This window comes from Myotis davidii, unplaced genomic scaffold (genome assembly GCF_000327345.1).
Source record: "Myotis davidii unplaced genomic scaffold, ASM32734v1 scaffold865, whole genome shotgun sequence".
Lineage (NCBI taxonomy): Eukaryota > Metazoa > Chordata > Mammalia > Chiroptera > Vespertilionidae > Myotis > Myotis davidii.
The window spans coordinates 386098-412497 of record NW_006296406.1 but is presented as its reverse complement, the minus strand read 5'-3'; the positions used below and the strand labels follow the sequence as shown (position 1 = coordinate 412497).

The window sequence follows — 26400 nt, the reverse complement described above, 5'->3', positions numbered from 1 at the left end:
TTATTCATTCTCAAAGAAACTTTTACAATGGCCCACCCTGTGATAGAATACAAAGAAATAGGCATCCAGGTTCAGATAGCTGTTAAAGTGATTGCAATAGACAGACCCTTTTTTCAGTTATCCAGGTTGATCTTGGACAGCATATCCTCATGTGTAAAACAGCAGTGTTTTCTTCTCCCATCATGGCAGGAGGCCAAGCGTTCATGATGATTTTGCTCCAGCTCTGTAGCTGGATCAGAGTACTACAGCCTTCCTAAGGCTCCTTCTCAGGTTACCTTCGCCTGCTTCTCCTGTACTTTTTCCTGGTTTATCACCTAATTTCCCCATCCTTAGCCGACTTTTTGGGGTTACACCCAATCTGCTTGTCTGCCTGGTCCTTCCAAAGCCATATGCTCTGCGTATATCACCACATCTCGGCCATTTGATTTGGCCTGTTTCTTGGCTATGGTCAATCTAGTCAATTCACCTATGCAGCCATTCTTTATATTTTATTATTTTACAAATACAACTTTACTGGTAACCATGGTAGTTCAAGGACAGAGTGAATGAAGTGGGGGATAAGAAAACAAAGCAAAAATACTGATAGACTCCCTCTGCAGGTACCAAATACAATGGGAGCGGGTGGGAATGATGCCAGGTAGAGTCTTGACTCTTAAGACAGCTAAACTCATCTCTAGACTGGACTTCCCACCAACATCTCGGCAACTAATACTCCACCTCCACTACCAAGTTCTTAGACTAACCAAGATAAGCACCAGCTTGGTACACTACAAAGTACTATAAGAAATTATATTTTTGTTGTTGCAGAATTCTTTCCAAACAGAACCTATAACGATTTAATAATGTTTTCTGGAGCTAATTCAGGGCTGACAGACTCCCAAAAGTCAAAGAACTATAAAGAAAAGCTGCATTAGCAACTAGAAATATGGATAAAACCCATCATCTATCATATATTTTATATATGGTGCTTCTTTCCACAGAAAAGAGAATGTAAGACCGCCCACATGGCCCCTTTCCTTTCAGAGAAGCTCATGTGGGAAAACATTCAGGACTCAGTCATTTATGTCCTGAAATCATGAAAATTGGGTACTGAAGTGAGAACCATTCATTTGCACGCCTTCTGATTTCCCAGACATTGTGATAGATATTTTCTTGTGGATTTCATGTATTCCTACTACTTATGTCAGACAAGACTTTTACTAACATGCCTATAGTCTAGATAAGAAAATGGATCTTCAAAAGGTTGAACCAAGTTGGCATAGTTACTGAGTGGAGAAACGAGTATTCAAACCCGGTGGTCTTCTTAGACTCCACAGTCCATAGTCCACATTCTTTCTCCACACACACTTCTCTCTTGGATCTGTATGTGTGCCTGTTATGTCAGGAGCACAGTGATGGCTGCCATGAGGGACATGGCTGTAATTGCTAAGACATATAATAAACGTAGAAATGTCATGTAGTAGACTTGGATCTTCAAATGAAGGCCACTGGGTAGCTTTTCTCAATGCTGTGTTTGTTTGTAGTTCCAATTTGTCCCTTTCCCATAAGCCTGAATCTCTGGAGGCCAGAGTCATTTTCCCTTCATCTTCATATTTTCAACATTCATCCTCACGGTGGGCACATTTCAGATGCTTATTAAATAGCATTCTAAAGATTGCACAAGTGAGGACAAGAATTATTGAAAGTGTCATTATTTAATTGTTCCTCAAGGGCCAGCTAGGTTAGTGTTGGAGAAACACAGGTCACAGCTACGATTTCCACTCCTTTCAAACGTTGGCAGGGTCTCCATTCTCTCATGAGCCTCAACATTTTTTCCCCAATAAATGAATTTAAGTGTGCCTAATTTTAAAAAAACATGTGTGTTGCATTTGTGTTCCAAGGCATCTCACATTTATGTAGTTGCTGGCCATTAGCAATTCTCAAGTGGGGATTTCTGTTCCTGGGTAACATGGGGAGGGTCTCCTAGGACCAGGAAAAAGCTAGTGCAGTGGTCACTGTTTAGCCTGTGAAGGTTACCAGACCTCACTGTTGACAGCTTCCTCCTCAGGCTGCTGGGACAGTGTCGCCACTAGGCAGTTACTCCACGAGCTGCCCCTGGGGCAGGTTTCGGGCCCCCACCGTCCTTTGTGCACTTGAGCATCTGCTGGTCTCGGCGCCATGCGTCGTGCCCCGTTGAAGGTGTGCTGCTCTGGCCGTCTTTTCAACCTCCTCAGGAAGCGTCTCATGCAATTCAACCCTTTCTGGAATCAGGGATATCTGTGTGATGCAGGAACTTCTCTTGTGCCAAACTAACTTGTGTGCAGTTGGAAAGCCTTTTTTAGTTTGTCTCAAAAATATTATTTACGAAAGGAAATAAAATGTTGTTTTATCTGCAGGAGGCCCCAGGGGAAGGATTCCTAGGAGAAATGAAAGAAGCCTGTGTGGGTGATTCAGCTTCTCTGAGGCAGGACCCAGAGGCTTTCTCCTTCTGAGCAGCAGGAAACAGCTGAGGAGCATTTGCTTTATTATTATTATTATTATTATTATTATTATTATTATTTATTGTAAGCCATTAAGAATAGGATGCCCTGGCCCAAGAGTCGTGGCAGTAGGTTGAGCGTCGACGTATGAACCAGGAGGCCACAGTTTGATTCCTGGTCAGGGCATGTGCGCGGGTTGTGGGCTCAATCCTCAGTGTGGGGCGTGCAGGAGGCAGCCCGTCGATGATTCTCTCTCATCATTGATGTTTCTCTCTCTCCCTTTCCCCTTTCTCTCTGAAATCGATAAAAAAATAAATAAAAGAATAGGATGCTCTGACATTATCGCACGTTGGCAATTCTAGGGCCTTCAAATTAAGAAGCAAAACATTTTCACACTCATATGTCTGGCCCCAAAGAACATTAACCCACTTTAAGTTCTATCAAATTAGAGATCAGCTGTTGGAAGATCAGGAAAAGCAAGTATGTGGTAGTACCTGATGGACACGCCAACGCACTAATGACAACATGCTGTGCTGACTAGTGATCATTATAACCTAATCATTTGAATCCCTATATTTTAAAGTTTTATTTTCCAGCTTATACAACACATGTACCTTTTACTTTAGGTCATAAAACAGAAACAAACCAGGCTAATGTTCTCACATAACCCTCCAAGTTGAGGGTCTGACAACAGTATGAACATATATTGGTACATTTCTATGGATGATTTAATTGTTGGTTTATGCAGGGTAATTGTGCTCATTTATGCAATATTGCAGTTTATTATTTAAACCTCTTTCTAGGGATTTGTGTTATACAAAATTTATGCATTTTAGTTACATTAAGTCATCTTATATAGCAATTACTTATCCTGTCTTCCTATATTTAAGTTCTTAAAAGTCTTGGTTTTCGTGTTATGAAAAGTTACACATTTTTTGCACTGTCTTGTCCAAGTAGAATTGTAATGCAAGATGTGACAAATGGTTCTCTTTAAAATTAGATGCTTCCAGCGAATGTCTTTGAACTATCTTGCTGTAAGCGAAAGAAAGGAAAACACTTGCAAGAGATTGTTATCTTCTGTCTTTTCTGAAACCTGATTTTGTGCTAACATGCTTGCTACACTTTCCCAGAAGAAAACATTACCAGTATAATATGATCTCTGTACTCTGGATATAGAAGTTTAATAGCATGAATACTTTACAAATGGGATACGAACTTCAGAGGACAATTTTATCCTGTTGTTCTTGAGGTTTAGAGAAACAAAATGGGATCTGTCTTTTCCAAGGGAAAGGGTAACATTCGAGAGATGACAAGGGAGAGCATGAAGGTGCAGCCCATGGGATTTTTCTCTTATGACGAAAGTGATCCTTAACCCACTGGAAATATTTTTCTGCCTTAAAGTGCAAGATGTCATACCGGGATTTCTTCATCTGTTTGAAGAAACAGATGACTGTGTATTGTCTTCACTTTGTAATGAAAAGTTTAATGTGGTGTTTTTGAAAGGTCTTCCTCAAAGTTTAGGGTGACAGAACTTCGTTACTTTAAAGGATATTTTCTAGTTTTTCTATTAAAAATGTATCATGTCAGCATTTTGGGCTTTAAATTATTTTTAAAGGAAGGTTAAAGATAACATGCAAAAATACATTTGACGTTCAGAGTCATGCTAAGCTTAGGAATGTCTTGCCCTCTCCTAGTTTGGTCGTTTACTAATCCTCCCTTCTTCCCCCCTCCATGTCCGCCCTCTCTGTTTCTCCGCTTCCTCTCGGTCCTTCCCTCCCTCCTCTTTGTCTTCCATTCTCTCTTTTCTTCTCCTTTGTTGTGTTTTGCTATTAGTTGATGTCCATTGTAGTTTCTAATACTGTCTAGATTATAATGTCACCATTTTATGAAACATTAAAACTTTAATGTTCATAACTCATTTTTTTCAGGAAGGTATTATCTTTGCTTATTAGTAGTTCTCAACCTGTGGGTCGCGACCCCTTTGGCGGTCGAACGACCCTTTCACAGGGGTCGCCTAAGACCATCCTGCATATCAGATATTTACATTACGATTCATAACAGTAGCAACATGACAGTTATGAAGTAGCAACGAAAATAATTTTATGGTTGGAGAATTGGTATTTGAGACTTGAAACTGTCTGAACTTGTTAGCCCTGTCTTACCACCACTGTACTGATTGTAGGCAAAGGCTCAGATACTGTTTTTAATTTTTTTCTTCCCTTTTTCTAAAAACAGTTTGATGTGTTTTTCCTCACACATCTTTATATGAAACTGCTATGTCATTAATTTTATTAAGTTTGTTATCTTTGAGATTACACACACACACACACACACACACACACTAGAGGCCCAGTGTACAAAATTCATGCACTCTGGGGGGGTGGGTATCCCTCAGCCTGTCCTGCGCCCTCTCACAGTCAGGGAGTCCTGTGATCAATGCTCCTCAGAGGGAAGTCCCGCCCACCCACTGCAGTGCTGCCAGCCAGGTAGCCTGGGCCTCCCTCTGTGAGGTGATTGATTGTCCCAAAGAGTTAGGCCCTGCCTACCCATCGCAGCCTGCTGGTCAATGGCCTGGGCCACCCTCTTTGGGGCAATCATGGAGCCCCCCAGAATGATCGCCTGCTGGCCGATGGTCTAAACCTCCCTCTGCGGGGCAATCATGGGGTGATGGCCAGGCCCCTGACTAGTTGCATTGCACCCACCTTGGCTGGCCTGGCACCAGTGGTTGTCCTAGCGTGGTTGTCCTGACAGTTGTTCCGTTGTTTGGCCGTTTGGTAGATTTGCATATTACACTTTTATTATTATAGATGGGGTTACAGTTGTGATTTCATTAGACAGTTTATTCTTGTATTTATAATTTTTATATTATTTTACATATGAACATATTGTAAACCAACTTTTGCCCCACCCTGTATAACTATGTAGAGTAAGTCCTTCGGTTTTGTTGAAAGCATAGAGTATAATATGTACTTTGGTGTCATAAATAACAATGTAATTGATTGTATAAAAGTTATCCTCATGACCTAGAAAATCAGCCATAATTTAACTCATTGTTATAGCTATATTGCCTATGGTGTATTATTAACCTCTGTGTGATTCAGTTTATATACCACAAATTGAAATTTCAAATTCTTTTAAAGTATGTCAACAGTAAGAATGGCAACAAGTAAGGCAATTTTCATCAACACTATTGATCACACAAATTAAACTAATTTAATTAAATATATAGAAATTTCGCCAAAACCGGTATGGCTCAGTGGACAGAGCGTCAGCCTGCAGACTGAAAGGTCCTGGGTTCGATTCCGGTCAAGGGCATGTACCTGGGTTGCGGGCACATCCCCAGTAGGAGATGTGCAGGAGGCAGCTGATCGATGTTTCTCTCTCATCGATATAAATAAATATATAGAAATTTTATTAATATATTCAATATATATATTTTTAAAGTTTAAATCTCTTCTACAGATTACTAAAATTGAGGTAGAAGGATGTTTGTTCATAGTAAAATCTTGAAATTCTAGCAAACCTTGGATTTTGTATTGTAATGAATTTTAAAATTTGAACTTTTGATTATAACGGCTCTTTGTGGTAATTTTTTTTTTACATAGGAAAATTTCTTATAAATCAGCCTTTTTAATTACTTAGGATAACCTTTCACATTTCAGAACAGTTTAAAATCTTGGGCTATCTTAGAGTTCTGCCCTTGTTCTTTTCTTTTCCTCAGTATTTATGCAAAACTATTTCTTAAACAGAAGGATATCTTCTGCAGCATTTTTTGTACTAGTTATAATTGAAAACAACCTACAGGTCCATCAGCAGAAGAGTGGTAAACTAAATTAGGCATACAGTCGTAGAAAAAATTATGCACATCCATGTACTAATAAATAAAGAGGAACAATATATGATGTTATATAAAAATGTGTTATAGGACAATTTGAATATCCCATTAATTTAAAATAAATATTAAATATGCATTGGATGCACACACACAAGAATATATACTATACACATATAGGCTGGACTTAGAAGATACAAATCTCTACTATCATGGAGTTTCAGTAGTCACCCTCATAAGCTCATACATTCTTGTTGCTGCTACTCCTGCTGTCTCTATGTTAATAACGCTCAAATCTGTATCTTCATTTGCAGCCTTTTAGTAAAAGTATAGACCTGAATTTTCAGCATCCTTTTGGAATCAGATATTTGAGTTTTTCAGTTAGGTCCCTCCACCTCTTGTAGTTTTGACCATAGTAAATGATGTGTCACCAGCCATCTACATTCCCATTAAAATTGTAGTTTTCTTCAACATTCCCTTAATCTTTGGCCTAAGTCTGTCAGTATTGGATAAAACTTTTATGAGCTTGGCCTTAGGAAATGACTTAGAAACCTTGAACTTTTCAAATATCAAAAGCTGCTCTTCCAAAAGTGTCTTCTACTTAGAAAAAGCTTACGACTATCTTAATTGCTCATATTAATCAGAAATGCTATATTTAAAGATATTTTTAATGATGATAGCAATGGGGGTAGGGAGGGTGGGGAGAGATTAACCTGGGAACTTAGATGCATATATGTATAGGCCATGGACACAGACAGTAGTGTGGTGAAGGCCTGGAAGGGACTGGTGCAGGGTGGAGGGGGTCAGTGGGGAAAAAAAAGGAGGACATTGTAATGCTTTCAACAATAAAGATAAATTTAAAATAAATAAGTAAAAACATTTTTACAATGGTTAACATTGCTTTTAAAGTGCTTTCAGTGTTTTATTTTTAATCTCCTTTTATATAATAATCAGGCTGTTAGTAATTCTTTTTAAATTTAATCCCCAATTGTTATTCAATTAAAAAGTGATAGCCCTGTATATGCAAAATAGTGAGGTCTTATAGTTACTTGGTATATCTTACAAGTCCTATGAATATACCTGTTTTACATGCAAATTGTTTCAGAATGGTTGTGGAGGATTCATGGCCATCATGAGCAGGACAATGACTGATAGCAGACCAACAGAGACAGGGAAGGGGTACAGCTTTCTTTAGGTAACTAAAACATATTAAAGCTCACCTGCATCAAGGTAGCTGCATCAGCAGGGACACAGCCGTGTGCCCTCAGTCAGCCAGTCAAGTCCCCTGGCATCCAGTTCCCAAGAAGGCACTCATCTCTTAATCCCTCTTAAAGAGCTAGTGAAGCGTGCCCATCGAATTTGTCAGCAAACACGAGTAATTCAAGATAACTCAAAACAGTTCTGACTGTTTACCTTGAATTGGGTGAATCCAACTCATTTTCTTGGGCATTTCCTTTATAGGACAGCAGAGAGAGGACTTGGACATATTTGAAATCGATTGCAGAAAACTTGGAAAGATTTTTTACTTTCCCAAGAGAATAACAAAATCAGTGCCACCAAATCCCTGGTGCTTTGGATATTTAAGTTATGAACCAAAGCTTTCATTGAGGCACATATTTTGGGGGAATGTTTTATCATGTTAGTCCTTAAAATGCCTAAATTATGAAAATAATTTATCTGTAGTTGGATTGTTTGTTAAAATAATTACAGCATCAAAAGTCTTAATTATAGGTAATTCTTTTATTTAAAAAAATTTTAAATTATATTTATTGGAGTGACATTGGTTAATATGATCATACCGGTTTCAGGTGTGGGTTTCTGTATTACAAGATCTGTATATTGCACTGTGTGCCCATCATCCCAAGTCAAATCTTCTCCTGTCGCCTTATATTAGGCCCCCTTTCAACCTCCCCCTTCCCTCTGGCACCCACCACATTGCTGTTTGTGCCCATAAGTTTCAGTTTTATATCCCACATATGAGTGAAATCATAGGGTTCTTAGCTTTTCCTGACTGACTTATTTCACTTAGCATAATGCTCTCAAGGTCCATCCATGTTGTTGCAAATGGTAGTGTTCCATCCTTTCTTATGGCTGAGTACTATTCCATTGTGTATATGGACCACATCTTCTTTATCCATCCTCTATAGTGAGACACTTTGGTTATTTTCATGTTTTGGCCACCGTAAATAATGCTGCAGGGAACATAGGGGTGCATATATCTTTGCGAGTACATGTTTCCGAGTTTTCAGGTATATACTTAGGAGAGGGAATGCTGGGTCATATGATAGCTCTATTCTTAATTTTTGTATTATGTGTAATTCTTCAAAGACTTTTATTTCTGCCCCTATAGTTAGATCTCCTTATATCATGTTTTCTGTTACAAAATGAGTGATGTATTTTGAATTATATGTCATTGTTATTTGATTATTTTAGTAACTCCATCTTTGTAATAGAATTATGGTAATTTGGTGAAGAAAGCATTTAAAAAAGCAATTACTAAATTGGAAATAAGGCAAAACTATCATATGACAAAAGAAGAGAGCATATAACTTACTTGCATACCAGTAATAGTCAGACAATATAAAGGATACATTACTTAGAATTCCCAAATATAAAATACTATAAAATGAAATTAACACAGACTGGTGCCGTGTCACATATAGAAATTTTTTGATATTTGCAACCATAGTAAAACAAGGATTTATATTTTTGATATTTATTTTATATATTTAAATGCTATTTAACAAAGAAAAATCAACCAAAAAAATGAGTTTGCGTGTCAGAGGTTCGCCATCACTGGTGTAGGACCTACCTAGAAGAAGAAAAAAGTTTAAGACCTAACCAAAGAATGTTAGAACAGATTCTCATAAATAGAGAGATCTCACTTTTTCTTGAATAGAAATATAAGTAAGTTCAGCCCAGTCAACTGAACGTTGACCTATGAACTAGGAGGTCATGATTCGATTCCCAGTCAGGGCACCTGCCCAGGTTACAGATTCAGTCCTCAGTGTGGGCATGCAGGAGGCAGCCAATCATTGATTCTCTCTTATCATTGACTAGAGGCCCGGTGCACAAAAATTTGTGCACTTGGGGGAAAGAGGGGGGGGGTCCCTCAGAACGGCCTGTGCCCTCTAGCAGTCTGGGACCCCTCGGGAGATAACGACCTGCTGGCTTAGGCCTGCTTCCCCGGGTGGCAGAGGGCAGGCCCAATCCCTAGGTGCAGCCCCTGGTTGGGCTCAGAGCAGGGCCGATTGGGGAGTTGGGGCGCCGCCCCCTGTCATGCACAGAGCAGGGCTCATCAGGGGGTTGAGGAGCTCCCCCCTGTCACTCACAGAGTAGGGCCGATAGGGGAGTTGGGGCACCGCCCCCCGTCACACTCAGGGCAGGGCGGATCAGGGGGTTGGGGCGCTGCCACTGTCACACTCAGGGCAGGGCAGATGGGGAGGTTATGGCTCTACCCCGTCACACACAGAGCAGGGCCTGTGGGGGGCGGGGGTGTTGGGGCGCCGCCCCCTGTCACACACAGAGCTGCAGGGCGATCAGGGGGTTTGGGCGCTGCTCCCTGTCACGCTAATCCCAGTGCCGGGAGGCCTCGCGGCTCCGCTGATCCCAGTTCTGGGAGGCATATTACCCTTTTACTATATAGGACAGAGGCCTGGTGCATGGGTGGGGCTGGCTGGTTTGCCCTGAAGGGTGTCCTGGATCAGGGTGGGGGTCCCCACTGGGGTTCCTGGCCAGTCTGGGTGAGGGGATGGTAGCTGTTTGCAGCTGGTCACACACCCTTCAGTGTGGGGGTCCCCACTGGGGTGCATGGCCAGTCTGGCTGAGGGGCTGAGGGCTGTTTTCAGGCTGGGACTGAAGCTCCCAACCACTCCTTTTTTTCTTTTCTTTTTTTTTTATTCTGGGCCAGCTTTAGCTCTGAGGCCTCGGCTGCTGAAAACAGGTTTCTGGCCTTTGTTTACCATCTGTATTTGATACAATGTTGCGGTCCGGCTGGTTGAAGCTTCGCTGAGTAAAGCAGGTTTCTGGGTTTTTTTTAGCTTCTTTATTTGCAACATAGTTGCTGAGAGTTGCAGTTGAGAGGCCAGCAAGTCAGGCGGGGAACGTTGGAGTTCTCCGTCACTGAAGCAAGCAAGCCTCCCTGTTCGCATCAGCTGCCTGGCTGCCGGCCGCCATCTTGGCTGCCAGTTAATTTGCATATCTCGGCCCTACTCTGTGAGTGACGGGGATTAGCCAATGGGAAGGGTAGTGGTCATACGCCAATTACCATGTTTCTCTTTTATTAGTGTAGATGTTTCTATTTCTCCTCCTTCCCTCTCTGAAATCAATAAAAATATATGTTTTTTTTTTAAAAATGCATATAATAAATTCAAAATAAAATAACTATTTCCTTTGTTTTCTAATAATACTATAATAATTCAAACAGTATAGCACAGCTCAGGAGATAAATCTTTAGGACAGCAAATTCAAAACCAAACCCAGGTTTGTAAGATAATCTTATAAATACATTTAACTTCTAAACCACATAAGATTGGTATAGAATCTACCAATCTCAACCTTTCTAATGCTGCGACCCTTTAATACAGTTCCTCATGTTGTGGTGCCCCCCAACCATAACATTATTTTCGTTGTGGTGCTCTCCCTCCCAGGAGCATGCCACACCTTTCCCCTCCTCTCCCCCCCACCCCCGCCCCGGCAAAACAAAAAAAAATTATTTTCGTTGCTACTTCATAACTGTAATTTTGCTACTGTTATGAATCATAATGTAAATATCTGATATGCAGGATGTATTAGGCGATCCCTATGAAAGGGTCGTTCAACCCCAAAGGGGTCACGTCACGACCCACAAGTTGAGAACTGCTGGTATAGATGAAGAATTAAATGAAACTGCCATTTAATATCACTATTAACACATTGCAGACCGTTAGTTTTATTGCTAGGTTTACCCAGTGGCCGGATAAGTTTCTATTGAACGAGTACAAAAAACGTTTTACATAAATGTTAAGACACGCTTTAAAATTAAATACTCATTGCATTTTGAAGTTATTTATTACATGTTCTTACAAGCTAATATCTTTTTAAAGTATGATACTTTGCAAAACACTGTGTAATATGAAAACATGCAAATTCTCGTGATCCGTCTGCAATTTGTTAACTTTCAGAAAACTCGAAGCTCTAAACCAGGGGTCCTCAAACTACTGCCCGCGGGCCACATGCAAATACAAATATTGTATTTGTTCCCATTTTGTTTTTTTACTTCAAAATAAGATATGTGCAGTGTGCATAGGAATTTGTTCGTAGTTTTTTTTTTTTAAACTATAGTCCGGCCGTCCAACGGTCTGAGGGACAGTGAACTGGCCCCCTGTTTAAAAAGTTTGAGGACCCCTGCTCCAAACTATGGGAATGTGTAAGAAATACCCGTTAATATTCATATAAGTTTTAGTTAAGGAGAGACTCTTGAAGATGTAAATCAGATACTCTAAATCAAATTGATAGAACTGTGCTACCTAATATTTTTAAACTATGCATTTTCAAAAGCCATAAGCAAGAGTTAACTAGAAAATAACCAGGTGAGACAGTATTTATCAGATGTATCGGAAACAGTAAATGTCTTCTCCTTATAATGAGTTCTCTTAAATCACCGATTAAAAGAAAGTCTAATAGATAAATCGACAATGGTAATAAAAAGGCAAGTCATAAGAGAAATGCAGATGACTAGTAAACAAAAAGTTCCCCATCTCAGAAGTAATTAAGAACTGCAATTTAGAATCCTCTTCAATTCTGTATATCATTTATTATGTATATTTATGGACTTACATTACTGTCTTCCCCACAGTCTGGGCGCATTTAGTGCAGGATCCGTCATCTTGATTTTTTAAAATACCCATCCTTTCCCGATGCTGGTCACACACTTGGGTGGATAAAAGGGTATAGAGATGGATGAAATAATGTATGTCTTATTTAATTTCCAGAGCTGGTCACAGATAAGGAATGTAGGTTGAGCATGGTTTTTTTTCTGTTTTCGCTTCTGTAGTCATGGATACATTATATGTTCACAAGAAGAATTTTGAGAAGGGATTTGAATGTTTTTTGACATAACTTTTTTACTGTGCATGATTTTCAACATATTTTCAAACAAATATGCTAGGAATTTTTGAAAATCCTTTCAGGTTGCAATAAACCTAGTTCTCTGCATATTCTGAGAGACCTGGGAAGTATCCAGCTGTTAAGAATGAGGGAAACGGCCAAGACCGGTTTGGCTCAGTGGATAGAGCGTCGGCCTGCAGACTGAGGGGTCCCAGGTTCGATTCCGGCCAGGGGCATGTGCTTGGGTTGCGGGCACATCCCCGGTGGGAGATGTGCAGGAGGCAGCTGGTCGATGTTTCTCTCTCATCGAAGTTTCTGGCTCTCTATCTCTCTCCCTTCCTCTCTGTGAAAAATCAATAAAATATATTTAAAAAAAAAAAAAAAGAATGAGGGAAATGAAGCCTATTTATGATGTGTGATGTGGGGGAAGGAGCAATGATGAGAGAAAATAAACTGCTAATAGGAACAAAATAGAATGCAAGGCCAGGGTGGGAGGTATATGTTACTGTGTATAATAATGAAACTCTCATCTCTAATCTTGTATTAGAATATACATTCCAAGATGATAGAGACTGTGGTTGCTGGCTCTAGAATAGTGATGGCTGGCCCACAATGAGGTTAATAGCTTTTTTTGAAAGAATAAAAGGTCCACATGCAGCTTTGTGCCCTCTTTATTGTGTTGTTTTTTTTTCATGTTACATCACATATGGTTTCACATCACCTTTATAGCCATCATTATAAGTAGCAGCAAAATATTCCATTGTATGCCACATAATTTACATAATCATTCCCTTACTGTTAGTTGCTTGCTTTTGCTGTTATACACAATGCTACAGTGAATATGTTCCTGCTTACCTTACCATCTTTTCAATACTCAGAATTATTTTGTTAGGACAGATTCCTAGATATGGTCTTACTGGATCAATAGACATGCACATACGTTTTGGCTCCTGATATATATGTCCAGCATCCTTTATGTAATCCAACACAAAATTAGCATCAGTTGTTTCAGTTGGCATATGAACTACCCTGTGTTGTCATAGCCAGGAAGTCCTGCTGTCCTCATCAGGGTACTTTGTAGATATTTTATTCATCTGAAGATTTAGAGTGGAAGTCTGAACCCTCATCAATAATACATAAATAGAACTAGAGAAAGGCGCTGTATTTTGAGTCAAAGAAAATTGACAGCAAGGGTAATGTATTCTTTTATCACATAATACAGAGAAAAGAGTAGGAAGATAATTGCTGCTATGAATTCCTAAAAGTGTTTAAACATGTCAATTAAGTAGAAAACACGGAAAGATGGTGGCGGATATTGAAGATAGACCTGTTATCTTCTTGCCTTTTTGGAGGGGGCGGGTGGAGGGAGAAGGGCTTTGGCTTTTTCACTCATTCATTATAGAATTCACTGGGGGGGGGGGGGGTGGCCGTGGAGGGAGAAGGACTTTGGCTTTTTAACTCATTCATTATAGAATTCGCAAGCATTTTATAGCTATACATTTTAACTTTTCTTTTTCATAGGAGAAACTGTCGATGTGGTGTCAGTTTAAGTTTGTAGCCTGGAATGTTTACAAAGACTATTAATTGCCACTATATTTATATTTATGTGCCCCTTTAAAACTGCACATTTTTGTCAAATGTCAGTAAAGCTTAGTCTGTTCAGCTAGGATCTGCCAGTACCTTGTACCTAACGCCTCCCCGTATGAAAGCACGTGACTGAGGCCTTCCCCACAGGAGCTGGCCATTAGTATTGCATGCTCTTGACTCATTGGTTCCAGACCTTGTAGGTAAGACTGTTATGGAATACCTACTGGGTCCTGTGACATGCACCTGTTTCCTGCTTTCATTGGCATATTGGTTTGGGGAATGGATATCCTGGATTCCCTTCCAGGTTTCACATTGCTGATGACTTCCTGCAAATTTTAGCCAACTCTTTGTTTTCTAATTAATTACTGTCCATATTTGCAATGTGTTGATCAGGTTATTTGTGTGACTTCTGTAAGCTGGTCTGTAACTCTGGCATATGACTCTAATTTCACCCTTCCGAGCATAGTGTTAGTTCTTTAATTTTACACAGGTCCAGTTATTGAAAAATAACTATAGCCCTGGGATTGGAAAAGGGAAACAGTTCATATGCAAAGAACATGGCTGCTATTGAACATTTTTACATTACCAAATAGACAACAAAAGTTGAAAAAATATAAAGGGAAATTAACAAAATCTCTCTTGATGGGAGATTGTAATAGTTCTACCTTGCTATATAAAGGACACCAAAAATCAGTAAGGATAAAGTAGAGATATAAACAGCAGAGTTAACAAGCCTGATCTTATGGCCGGCCATACAAACAACATTGTACTCACAATGGAGAATACATTTGCCCCCTCAAGTACTCACAGAAAAATGCATGCGCGCAGGCACACACACACTTTTTTTTTGGCGGGGGGAAATATATATATATAGTTTCACCACATGATACCAAAGCAAGAAGAACTAATGGAGAAATTTATTTTTACTCCTATTTGGCTCTACTTTTCTCAGACCATCTTAATTCTATGAAACGGCAAAAGAATCTTTGCTAACTCCTTTCTAGAAGTCTAAAGTGGAAATTAAGCTGCTTTCCCATCCTAATTGAATCTCTCTCTTTCCTCTGGCGTCTGACGCTAGTTTCAAAACCTCAAACTGTATCTGGATGCTAGTTTCTTCAGTTGTTGAAGTGGCCTCGGGTTTACTGTACACATATTGTGATATAACTGCATTAGAGAGGAAGTCATCGCAATTATTTGTTAAAGTTTTATTATACTTCTCATTTTTCTGAGTTTCTCTAGCTTTCTGAATAAGGTTTATAAAATAAATTTAGATAGTTCCATAAAAATGCTAAATTATTTGTTTTTTTAAACCATATAAACAACACAATTGATACTTTTATTAGGTGTCTTAACAGAAAGTTTTACTTCATTAAATCTCACTTTTTCTTTCTCTTATGTATATTTTTTCTCAATAGCATTTTCTTCATGCTGTACCGAATCTCATGCCTGTGATCTCTGAGAGTTACTGATAATATTTTTAAATATCAGCCATGTGCCAGTTAAGTGGGCAAATATACTAGAATGATTGGTGTGTGGTAAAGATGAAATGCTATTAATTAAAAGATAAGCCAAGAAAACATGTTTTTTTATGATGATGATTTGAAAAGCCAGCTGTTGGCAGACTTACTAGTATCCCATTCTTAGGAAACTGTACTGGGAAATTAACAGAAAAACACTCATTTTTGTGATCCTTATTTCTTTCTCTTTGACCAGAGCTTTAAAAAAATCAGGTAAAGTAATAGGCTTGAGATAATTAACTTCACTTTTTAAAATATAAATAAAATATCTAGTAAAGACTTCTCAAGAAGAGATGGGGTAAAATCCTCAGTATGCAAAAACATTTTTCTGGGAAACAGCCTCTTACCTGAACAAACCCTTAGTATCCCCCCGCCCCCCGCCATCCTATAGAATAACAGCCTATGTGGTCGTGGCACCCTCACGCTGTAACGAGCGATCACCAGGAGGCTGCGTGCACTGTGAGGTGTGCATGGGTGGGCGAGGGCTTGATGCTCCGTGCGGTGCAGAGGTGGGACCCCTGGCTCTGGCCTACCTCTTTGGGGCAATCCATCGAGAAGTCCCGGGTGGGTGGGCAGTGCCTACATCTTTGGGACGATTGATTATGGGGCTCCCGCACTGTGAGAGGGCACAGGCCAGGCTGGGGAACCCCTCCCCCCCAAGTGCACGAATTTTGTGCACCAGGCCTCTAGTACATAAAAAATTGTGTTGTATTTATATTTGAATTAACCAAAGAATAGATTTTAATAGTTGCATCTGCTCTGCTTTACCTTAAGCTAAATTCTTATCACACACCAGTTTTGTATTGTAGTGTACTAATTTTCGGAACGGCTGAATAATTATTACAAGCTGTGAAGCTTATTATTTTCCTTCTTGATTGAGCCATCTGTCAGACTAAGAAGCAAAGATAAAAATCTCATGGAGCCACCAAAGATTTGTATCGCTAATCTGTCTTCTGAGGAGGCACATTTATCTGGGGGAAAAACAGTGCTGCGTTTCAAAGGGAATTGTTTTTCTTCTTTGCAGATGGGGAACTCAAGGAGATTTCACCACCACCCATCCCAGGCCCGTGGTCAAAGTGAAGCTCTTCACAGAGAGCACTGGCGTCCTGGCCCTCGAAGACAAAGAACTGGGAAGGGTGAGTTGCAACCAGCTCTGTGTGTCCGAGGTCATACAATTTTAACTTCTTTTCATTCAGAGTCGTTCTCCAGGAGCCCTGCTTGCAGCTCTAATGTATTAAACATTGTTGATAACATAGTGTTGTGATGGGCTTTGGGCGTGTAAGAGGTACCTATAAGATCATAGTCACTGACTTGAGTCATTCTTCTCACACAAGTCCTCTACAGGCCGACTTGTACTTCTTGGTAAAAGGTAATTCTCATTCAAACATTTCTGTCCATGGGTTAAAGGCATCATCTTTGTGTTTGAAGTAATCTGCTCTTTATGTTTATTACGGTTAGACTAATTACGGGACTCTCTTACATGTGTTTTTTCTCTATTATCGCACCCTAACCAGGTAACTTAGTGGTTAGAGCATGGGCCTGCAGACTGAAGGGTCACAGATCAGATTGCATCAAGGGTGCATATATCAGTTGCAAGCTTGATCCCCGGACCTGGTTGGGGCCTGTGTGGGAGGCAACTAATTGATGTGTCTGTCTCACGTCAATGTGTCTTTCCCCATCCCTTCTACTCTCTCAAAAAATCAATGGAAAAATGTCCTCGGGTGAGGATTAACAACAACAACAAAGAATGGAAATAATAAATATATGTGTAAAAAAAACAAAACAAAAAGCAAATGTACCATGGTGTATGCCAGGGGTCCTCAAACTTTTTAAACAGGGGGCCAGTTCACTGTCCCTCAGACCGTTGGAGGGCTGGACTATAGTTTAAAAAAAAACTATGAACAAATTTCTATGCACACTGCACATATCTTATTTTGAAGTAAAAAAACAAAATGGGAACAAATACAATATTTGTATTCGCATGTGGCCCGCGGGCCGTAGTTTGAGGACCCCAGGTGTATGCTGTTAATTATGGGGGAATTGTCACAGGTATATCAGAATTTTCAATACCATCTTTGCAACTTTTCTGTAAAAAATTATTTCAGAATGCAAATGTTGGTTTGAAAAAGATTTATAAGAATAAGGATTTAAAATTAAATGTTATTAAAATATTTTTTAAAACACTTTACCATATATATTCTAAGAAACAAGTATTTTCTTACACTTCAATTCCTTTATCACACCTAGGAAATTTAATATTTATTCAATAATATGTGCTAGTCAACATTCAGAGTTCTCTAATTATCCCAACATGCCTAGAAAAGCTAAATTCCCTCTCACCCAGATTACAGTCAGGGTCACGCCATGTAGTGCATTGGATTTTATGACTATTTAGCCTCCTTTACTTTATAATGCCTGCCTCTATCTCTTTTTTTTTTTTTGTCATGATGATGAAATTTTTGAAGAGTTTGAACTAATTTTGTAGAATGTTTTTTATTCAGGACTTGTTTTATTATTTTTTCATCATTAGATTCAGGTTAACATTTTTGGGAAAAGCACTACCTTTGTGATGTTTTGTGCTTTTCATCTTAATTGTGTCATATCTGAAGTCAGATAATGGCAGATTATTTTGATATTGATGGTAATTAAACATGATTTCATTAGTCTTTGTTTTCTGGCACTTGAGTTAACAGACTCAGCCTGTACCCTCCCTGCCCTCAGCCTGTAATCAGCACTGGTTCCTATTACTAATGATGGAATTTAGAAACCAACATTCTGTGTATCATCAGTTCTGGTAAAGAAATATATATATATATATCATGAGTTTCCTGGTTCCCCACAGCATTAATATACTTATTCATTTTCTGTCTTATAATACATACAAAATCCTTTCAGAAAAACCACAACAGTACAGAGCCAATAACAAGCTTATAAAGTAAAGGTCAGCATTTCTTTGCAGATTTTTTTTGTCCTTAGAATATATTCCAGTGAAAGTATATGTCTGATTGCTGTGTCAAAAGCCACTCAAAGCAATGGAAGATAATAAGACTTCTTATTAATATTCTAGAGAGTGAAAATAAAGAAATTGCAAGTTTAGTCATTATGGGGATTTTCGTCAACAAATATATTAGATAATAGTTTTCCCCTGAGCAACTAAAAGGCTTATTTAATCAGTTTTTCCTACTGAGGAAGTTTCACTCCACCCAGCTTCTAACTGTCATCTGGAGGTATTGCTTCTCTGGATCTCCCCCCCTTGTCTGTAAATTGGGCAAGGTGAAATACAAACTCTCTGTTGTCATTGCTAGTTCCAGTTCTCTATCATTGTATTGGTTTACCGATTATCATTACTGCTTACCATTGGAACCGAACCCCATTTTATCCTCATTTTTAAGGCTGGTAGTAACATTCCATCCTATATAATAAAAGGCTAATATGCTAAGTGTCCGGTCATCCGTTCAACCAATCAAAGCATAATATGCTAATGATATGCTAAGGCCGCTCAACCACTCGCTATAGTGTGCACTGACCACGAGGGGCAGATGCTCCGACCGGTAGGTTAGCTTGCTGCTGGGATCCAGCTAGGCCGGACACATCTTGGAGCCTTCCCATGGTCCCTTCCCAGCTGTCCAACCTCCCACATCCCTCCCCGGCCCCATTTGTGCACCAGTGGGGTCCCTCAGCCTGGCCTGCGCCCTCTGGCAATCTGGGACCCCTCAGGTTTCGGCCCGATCCCACTCAACATAGGAGCTGCCCCTTGTGGTCAGTGTGCTCCCAAAAGGGGAGCGCCACTCAGCCAGAAGCCCGGCTCACAGCTGGCAAGGTCAGTGGTGGTGGCAGAAGCCTCTCCTGCCTCCGTGGCAGTTGGACATTCCCCGAGGGCTCCCAAACTGAGAGAGGGCGCAGGCCGGCTGAGGGACCCTCCTTCCCCTCCAAATGCATGAATTTCATGCACCGGGCCTTTAGTGTTCAGATAAGGAAAATGAGAATTGGAGAGGTTAAAACCATTGTGTAAGTGCAAGAGTCAGGATTTGAACTCAGCTTCCCTGACTCCAAAGTCTGCATCCTACAACAATTATTAAACATGACACCTGATAAAATGAGGAAATCTGACAGTGTTTCAGAAATCGTGTTGTGAGTGTAGGCCAATTTAATGTCACGACTTAAAGCAGGAACCAAATATAATTTAAGCTAAAGTCATTTTATGCATCGCCATTTAATATACTTCAAATCATTTCATACAGTGATTTGAATCATATTAGGGTTCTCCCTGGCTCCCAGTGTCTTCTTATTTCTGTGAGTGCTTCTCGACTCTGTGTGCTGATAGAAACTGCATTGGGGAGTATTGGAAAAGAAGCAAGTTCTGGGCCCACATTTTTTTTTTTTTAGTTGGTTTGGGGTGAACTCAGGAAGGAGTTCTCAGGAGATACTAATGCACATGTAGGATTGAGAATTGCTGCACATTGATACTAATGTGTAGCCAGGGTTTAGAACTGATAATTAATAAGGATAAGAAAAAGTCTATCATAGCGTATAGTTTTGTAAAATGGTAGCTCAAAATTAGATAGGCCTTGGCTATGGAAAGTTGTGGGGGTTTTTTTGGCCAGTGCTTGACATGCAGATTATGTTTGTAGATGGCAGATGCCAGTACTTATTTATGGAAATGGAGGTGACATATGGAGATTTTTCATCTGAATTGGTTGCCAGCCCTCCACCAGGTACTAAGGGAATACCTGGAGGCAGAACAGGGAATGTTTTTTATTATGGGGTTGTCCTACCAGGTAAGCAATCGACCAGCCAAGCACCCAGAATTCTAAGGTTTATCATGATCAAGATAATTTTGTCCAGAAACCTTTAAAAGCAAGTTTAGGCATACTAACGTAGCCCTACGAAAATTTAAATAATGATCCCACAGGGCATCTATTTGTGGACTAGGCAATTTCCATTGAGAATTTCAGAATGAATTGTACTCCCCGGTCGGTATTTAACTTGCCAAAAGGTATTCTTGAGTACAAAATGAATTTTTGAAATTTCTTCCCAAAAAACTTTTTACTTTTAAAAGTGTTGCTAAGAAGACATTCTTTCTGCCAGTCGTTAGAAAAATAACCTATTGTCTGTTCATACACTCAGAGTTCGTGGCCTTGGTACCACCTCAGCACACCCAGAGGAGGCTGTTCTGCCTCCCTGAGGATGGAGAATCATGCAAATCAGAGAACTTTTTTTTTTTTTTTTTACAGTGCAGAGGAGCCTTTTCTAATTTGATTAATATTTCAAGATAGCAAAAAGCTAAAAGTTTGTTCACCTCTTACATAGATATTTTGAGAGTAGTAATATTCTTGAAACTATGGCTTTCATTTTATGTATTTGGCTTGTCTTTTTCCTTCTGAATACATATACTTCTGTTCAACATATCTTAACCTGGAGATATTCTTACCTAATAATTGAAAGGGACAGTCATTATGCTTCTTTTACAAATTAAATACTACCTTGAAGCAGCAGGTAGTGGTTAATTTCAGATACGTTTTTAATGGTAAGTTAAATTAGCCTTGCTGAATTTATTGTTCTATTATGATGAACTATTATCTTTCAAGCAGCTTGTTAAATCTTAATGTCGTAAGTAATAGGCCATATTTTTGCCTTTTTCATCAAATTGTTTCTTCTGTTTGCTTTTTTGAGCATCAAAGGAGAGTCATCTGAGGAGTTACCAGAATAAGCATGATTTTTGTTTCTGAAACTTGACAAGAGAGAAGTGATGTAGTAGTGTTCAAACATTTGTCTTCTTGGGAGTTTGAGAAACTATCTTAGAAAGCCTAATTGACTGGCCAGTCTAATTTTCTTTTTCTTGCCCCTCTTGTGTTTCTGAACTATGTCTTTTTAGTTTTTCTCATTTACATGGTTCTAGTTAAGTTGAATTCTCAAAAAGATAATCCTCATGTTTGTTAAAATTTTTAGGAGTATGTGAATTACTTTACCCATATGCAGTATATTTGACTGAATACCCCATACATATAATTGTGGAGCCATAGAGCTAAAAACATGTATCTGATTGCCTGTTTATATAGGCAGTCATTGTAGAACTTCTAATTTCAACATATAAAACAATAGGTGTCAGGGCCAGCCTGACAGGGTTGAGCCAGGCTGAGTCAGGGAGGTGGGAATTGAGAAAAGAAAGAAAGACAGGAAAGCGGGGTCGGGAGGACCCCACTTCTCTCGATGAACTGAAGCGAGTTTATTAGCTATACAATCCTGTTTATACACAACACACTGAATAGGAGGTCTGTCAAGAGGAATGTATTCTTTGTTTCTCTAAATCTCTAAGGGAGAGACACAGCAGAAGGACAAGTTCTCAGTCAGCATATCTCAGTAAATAGTTACAGACTTCTTGGTAAGCTATGAAAGGCTGTCCTCATTCTACAAATGTTGCTCTCGTTCTACTGATAATCTCCATCCAAACAAGTCTAGGAAAACTGTGTGGGTAAGGGTTCCAGCCTTGCTAGCCCCTTCAGGTGCAAGGACCTTGCCAGCTTACTTCTGGCCCCCAACAAATAGGTAAGATATGTCATTGAATAATTAAGCATCCTAATTTCGCACAAATAATGAAACAGTTAAATTCATAAAATTACCTAAGACTTTCCTTAACTCAAAAGACAAAGCTTATATTTGAGGATTTAATAAAAAGTTTCCAGCATTTCATGAATGTGCTTTATCTACATACTAGAGACCCAATGCGCGAAATTCGTGCAAGAGTAAGCCTTCCTTCCCCCACTGCTGGCACCGGCTTCCCTCTGACACCTAGAACCTGGGCTTTCCACCAGCCACCAGCAGGCACCTGGACCCGGGCTTCCCTCGCAGCCCCGGCTTCGTCCGGAAGGACATCCGGTCTAATTAGCATATTTTGCTTTTATTATTATAGATGAATCAAAAAAAGCATTAGAGAAGCTACTGGTAAAATCATAGGTATTTTTCTTCAGTTTTAAAGAAAAATTTAATATTGAATTTCATTGAAATAGCCAGCACTAGATGACTGCCAGTTTAGTCAGTAAATTAATATCATTTGCTGCAACATAGAATGGAAATTCATTTGCATTTCATATATGTCTCATTTAGCTCACCATACACAGTAGACTTTCATTTTTGTAGTTCTAGCAAGTAGTGTAACTTTTCTGAAACTAAAAATCACAGAGAAGGTCTCCTTCCTCTGATCCTTTCATGTAGCCATTTCTGACAAGTTTGTTGCCATATCTCTGAAGCCATGTGGGTGACAAGAAGCAAGACCATGCAGGTGAAGGGTCAGAGATAATTCGTACACGGTGCATGTTTTTTTGAAAGATTTTTTTCTAGCGGCAATGAATTATGTCTGGCTCATTAGTAACATGCTGTGAAGTGTTAGAGGAGGCTGCTTATCATTCTAAGTCTGACTTTGAAGGAAAGGAGATCTTGACAACTTACATCAGTTCCTCAGAGAGAGGTGGCCACCGTCCTCACTGTAGAGGTAGAGGAATGCATCGTCTTAACTTTCTCACCACTAAAGGAGGGTGAGCAAGTTATCAATAGGCATCCGTCGTGGTGGGTCCGTGTGGGTGATTATAGTAGAAGTTGATATTTCAGTTTCCTCAGCACAATAGATGGGGCAAATGTTAGACATATATTCTGTACTAATTAATCCTTTATTTCTAATAGATGGGTTATAATGTTTCTTTATGATTTTAATTTTTCTTCTCCATCAACTGGTACTGATCATTTTGAACATATTTTTGCATGCTTATTTTCATCTGTACATCTTTGTTGAAAAATCTGTTCACACATTTTCCCCGAGTTTCGCTTATTCTTAAGTTTGGAAAGACCATAATATATTGTTTTAAATATCCTTTATCAGATGTACAATTTTTAAATATTTTTCTCCTAAAGTCCAGCTTGTTTTTTCAGTAACAGTGTGTTTCAAAGAGCAGAAGTTTTTTGTTTGTTTTTTTAAATTTTGAAGTCCAGTTTGTGAGTTTGTTTTTTTGTTGTTGTTTTTTCATGGCTTGTGCTTTTGGTGCCATATCTAAGACATCTTTGCCTGACTCAAGGTCAGAATTACCCTTTGTTTTCTTCTTGAAGTTTTATAGTTTTAGATTTTTACATTTATATATTTGATCCATTTTTGGTTAATTTTTATATTTTGGGCTACATGTAGATCAAAGTTCACTTTTTTTATATATGAATATTCAGTTTTTCATACCATTGTTGGAAAGGCTTTCTTCACTGAATTTCCTTAGCAGTTTTGTTGAAAATTAATTGTCTATCTATTTGTGGCTCTATTTCTGCACTCTCTATTCTGTTCCATTGATTTGTTTTCCTATCTCAATGCCAGTAGCATATCACCACGATTACCTTAACTTTATCATAAGTCTATTATATTAAGTAGTGATAGTTCTTTAACTCTATTTTGTTCTTCCTCCCACCACCACCAACCTCCAACTTGTTTTGCCTATTCTAGGTCCTTTACTTTGCCCTGTGAATTTTAAAATCAATTTGTGGGTTTCTACAAAATAACACCCAGTGTGATTTTGATTGTAATGGCATTGCATCTGCAGATCAACTTGGGAAATGATCACCAATATTGAGTTTTTCAACTCATGATCACAGTACAGCGGTGGGCAAAATTAGGATTTCAGTTGTTTGTTTGGAAAAAAACAAACTCTGTTCTTTGTTTACGCACAGCTATAAACCTACTTTTGCCCATCTTATATACCCCTCCATTTATTTAGGTCTGATTTCATTCCTTGTAGCAATGCCTCATAGTTTTCAGTGTACAAGTTTTGCATTTCCTTTGTTAAATCTATCACTGAGTATTTCATGTTTTGGATGCTATTCTAAATGGTATTATTTTGTTAGCTTAATGTTTAATTTAGGTATTGCTAGTATATTGAACTAAAATTGATTTTTCTGTATTAATCACATATCCTCCAACCTTGCTAAACTCACTAAATCTAGTAACAATTTTGTAGATTTATTGTTTTTTTCATAGGTAATATTATCTACAAATACAGTTTTATTTTTTTCCTTTCTAATCTTGGTGCTTTCTTTTCATTGCCTTATTGTGTTTACTAGAACCTCCGATGGTATGTTGAATAGAAGTGGTGAAGGTGGAGATCCTTGTTTTGTTGCTGGTCTTATGGTAAAAGCATTCGGTCTTCCAACGTCATGTTTGATATTAGTTGCAGGTTGCTGGTAGATCCCTTTCATCACGATGATACAGTTCCTTCTGCTAATTTTTACTTAACTTATTTTGTCTCTGATCTTTATTTTTTTTTTATCTACTTTTGGTTTAATTCATGATACTTTTTCTACTTTTTAAAGTAAAAACTGAATCCACTGATTTGAGAAAAATCTGATTTTCTAATATTTAGTACTCTGAATTCCCACGGTCCATATGAAAAGACCACGATATCTTCTGTTGTTTAGTAGAAATTTATAAATGTCAAATAGGTGAAGGTATTGTTCATATCTTCCATATCCTTATTGACTTTCTGTCTACATTTTAAATCAGTTATTGACAGAATGGTATTAATCTCTCTGTATAATTTTGTATTTGTTCCATCAATTTTTTTTTGTATCTTAAGGATCTTTTATTAGGTGCATAAATATTTAGGACCAGTATTTCCTATTCATTATTTAACTGCTTTGTCATTATGAGATGACCTTCCTGCTCCCTGGTAGACTTTAAAATCTACTTTATCTTAGCCACCCAAGCTTTCTTTTAACTAGTGTCAGCCTGTATCTCTTTCCATCCTATAATTGATTTGTTTCTTTATATTTAAAACTAGAGGCCCGGTGCACAAAAATTTGTGCACTCGGGGGTTCCCTCAGCCCAGCCGATGCCCTCTTGCAGTGTGGGACCCCTTGGAGGATGTCCACCCCAGTGGGGACCCTCACCCCATGGAGGTTTGGCCAGCCTGGGTGAGGGGCTGATGGCTGTTTTCAGGCTGGCCACACCTCCTTTAGGGTCAGGGGTCCCCACTGGGGTGACTGGCCCGTCTGGGTGAGGGGCTGAGGGCCATTTTCAGGCTGGCCAAGCACCTTGGCGACGTAAGCTCCCAGCCTCTCCTTTTATTCTTTTTTCTTTTTTATTCTGGGATTTATTTACCTTCTATAATTGAAACTTTGTTGCTTTGAGTGGAGCTCAGAGCCTGACATGACAGCTGAGAAGCTTGGCTTCCTGCATCACTGGGGCAACCAAGACTCCTGCTTGCTCCAGCTCCGTGGCTGCTGGCCTCCATCTTGGTTGGGTTAATTTGCATATAGTCGCTCGGATTGGCTGGTTGGCGTGGCTTAAAGCATAGCAAAAGTATGGTCAATTTGCATGTTTGTTTTTTATTAGTATAGAATATCTTTATTTTAAATTTATTATTTTTTAATTTTGTTCCATCATCATTTATCCCCTCTTCCACCTCCACCCACACCCTACCCCCTACAATCACCACTCTGTTGTCCATGCCCAGGAGTTCTCTCACTTTTTCTCTTTTGCTCAGTCCCTCCACCCTCCACTCAACACCCTCCCCCAAAAAGCAGTCTGCCTGCATTCTATATAGGAATCTGTCTCTATTTTGCTCCATAGTTCAGTTTTTTGTGTTTTTTTTAATTAAATTCCACATATGAATAAAATCATATGTCTTTCTCTGATTGGCTTATTTCACTTATCATAATTTCTCCAGGTCCATCCATGTTGTCACAACAGGTAAAATTTTCTTTTTTTTATGGCAGAGTAGTATTCCTTTGTGTAAATGTGCCACAGCTTTTTTTTATCCACTCATCTACTGATGGGCACATGGGCTGGCTTCCAAATATTGGCTATTGTAAATAATGTTCCAGTGAAGATAGGGGTGCATATATTCTTTCAAATTAGTGTTTGAAAACCTTCTTTTGAAATTGCCTTCAG

The 26400-nt window shown here is 39.1% G+C and overlaps 1 protein-coding gene across 10 annotated transcripts in view; it reads left to right on the top strand.

Annotated features, from left to right (window-relative positions):
• Positions 1 to 26400, top strand: part of CADPS2 (Ca2+ dependent secretion activator 2) — a 313909-nt gene that overhangs the window by 54516 nt on the left and 232993 nt on the right. For all 10 annotated transcript variants that reach the window (XM_006771421.2, XM_015568920.1, XM_015568918.1 and 7 more), the window contains exon 5: positions 16507 to 16618. In XM_006771421.2, coding sequence (XP_006771484.1) covers positions 16507 to 16618 — 112 coding nt within the window. The remainder of the gene's footprint in view (positions 1 to 16506; positions 16619 to 26400) is intronic.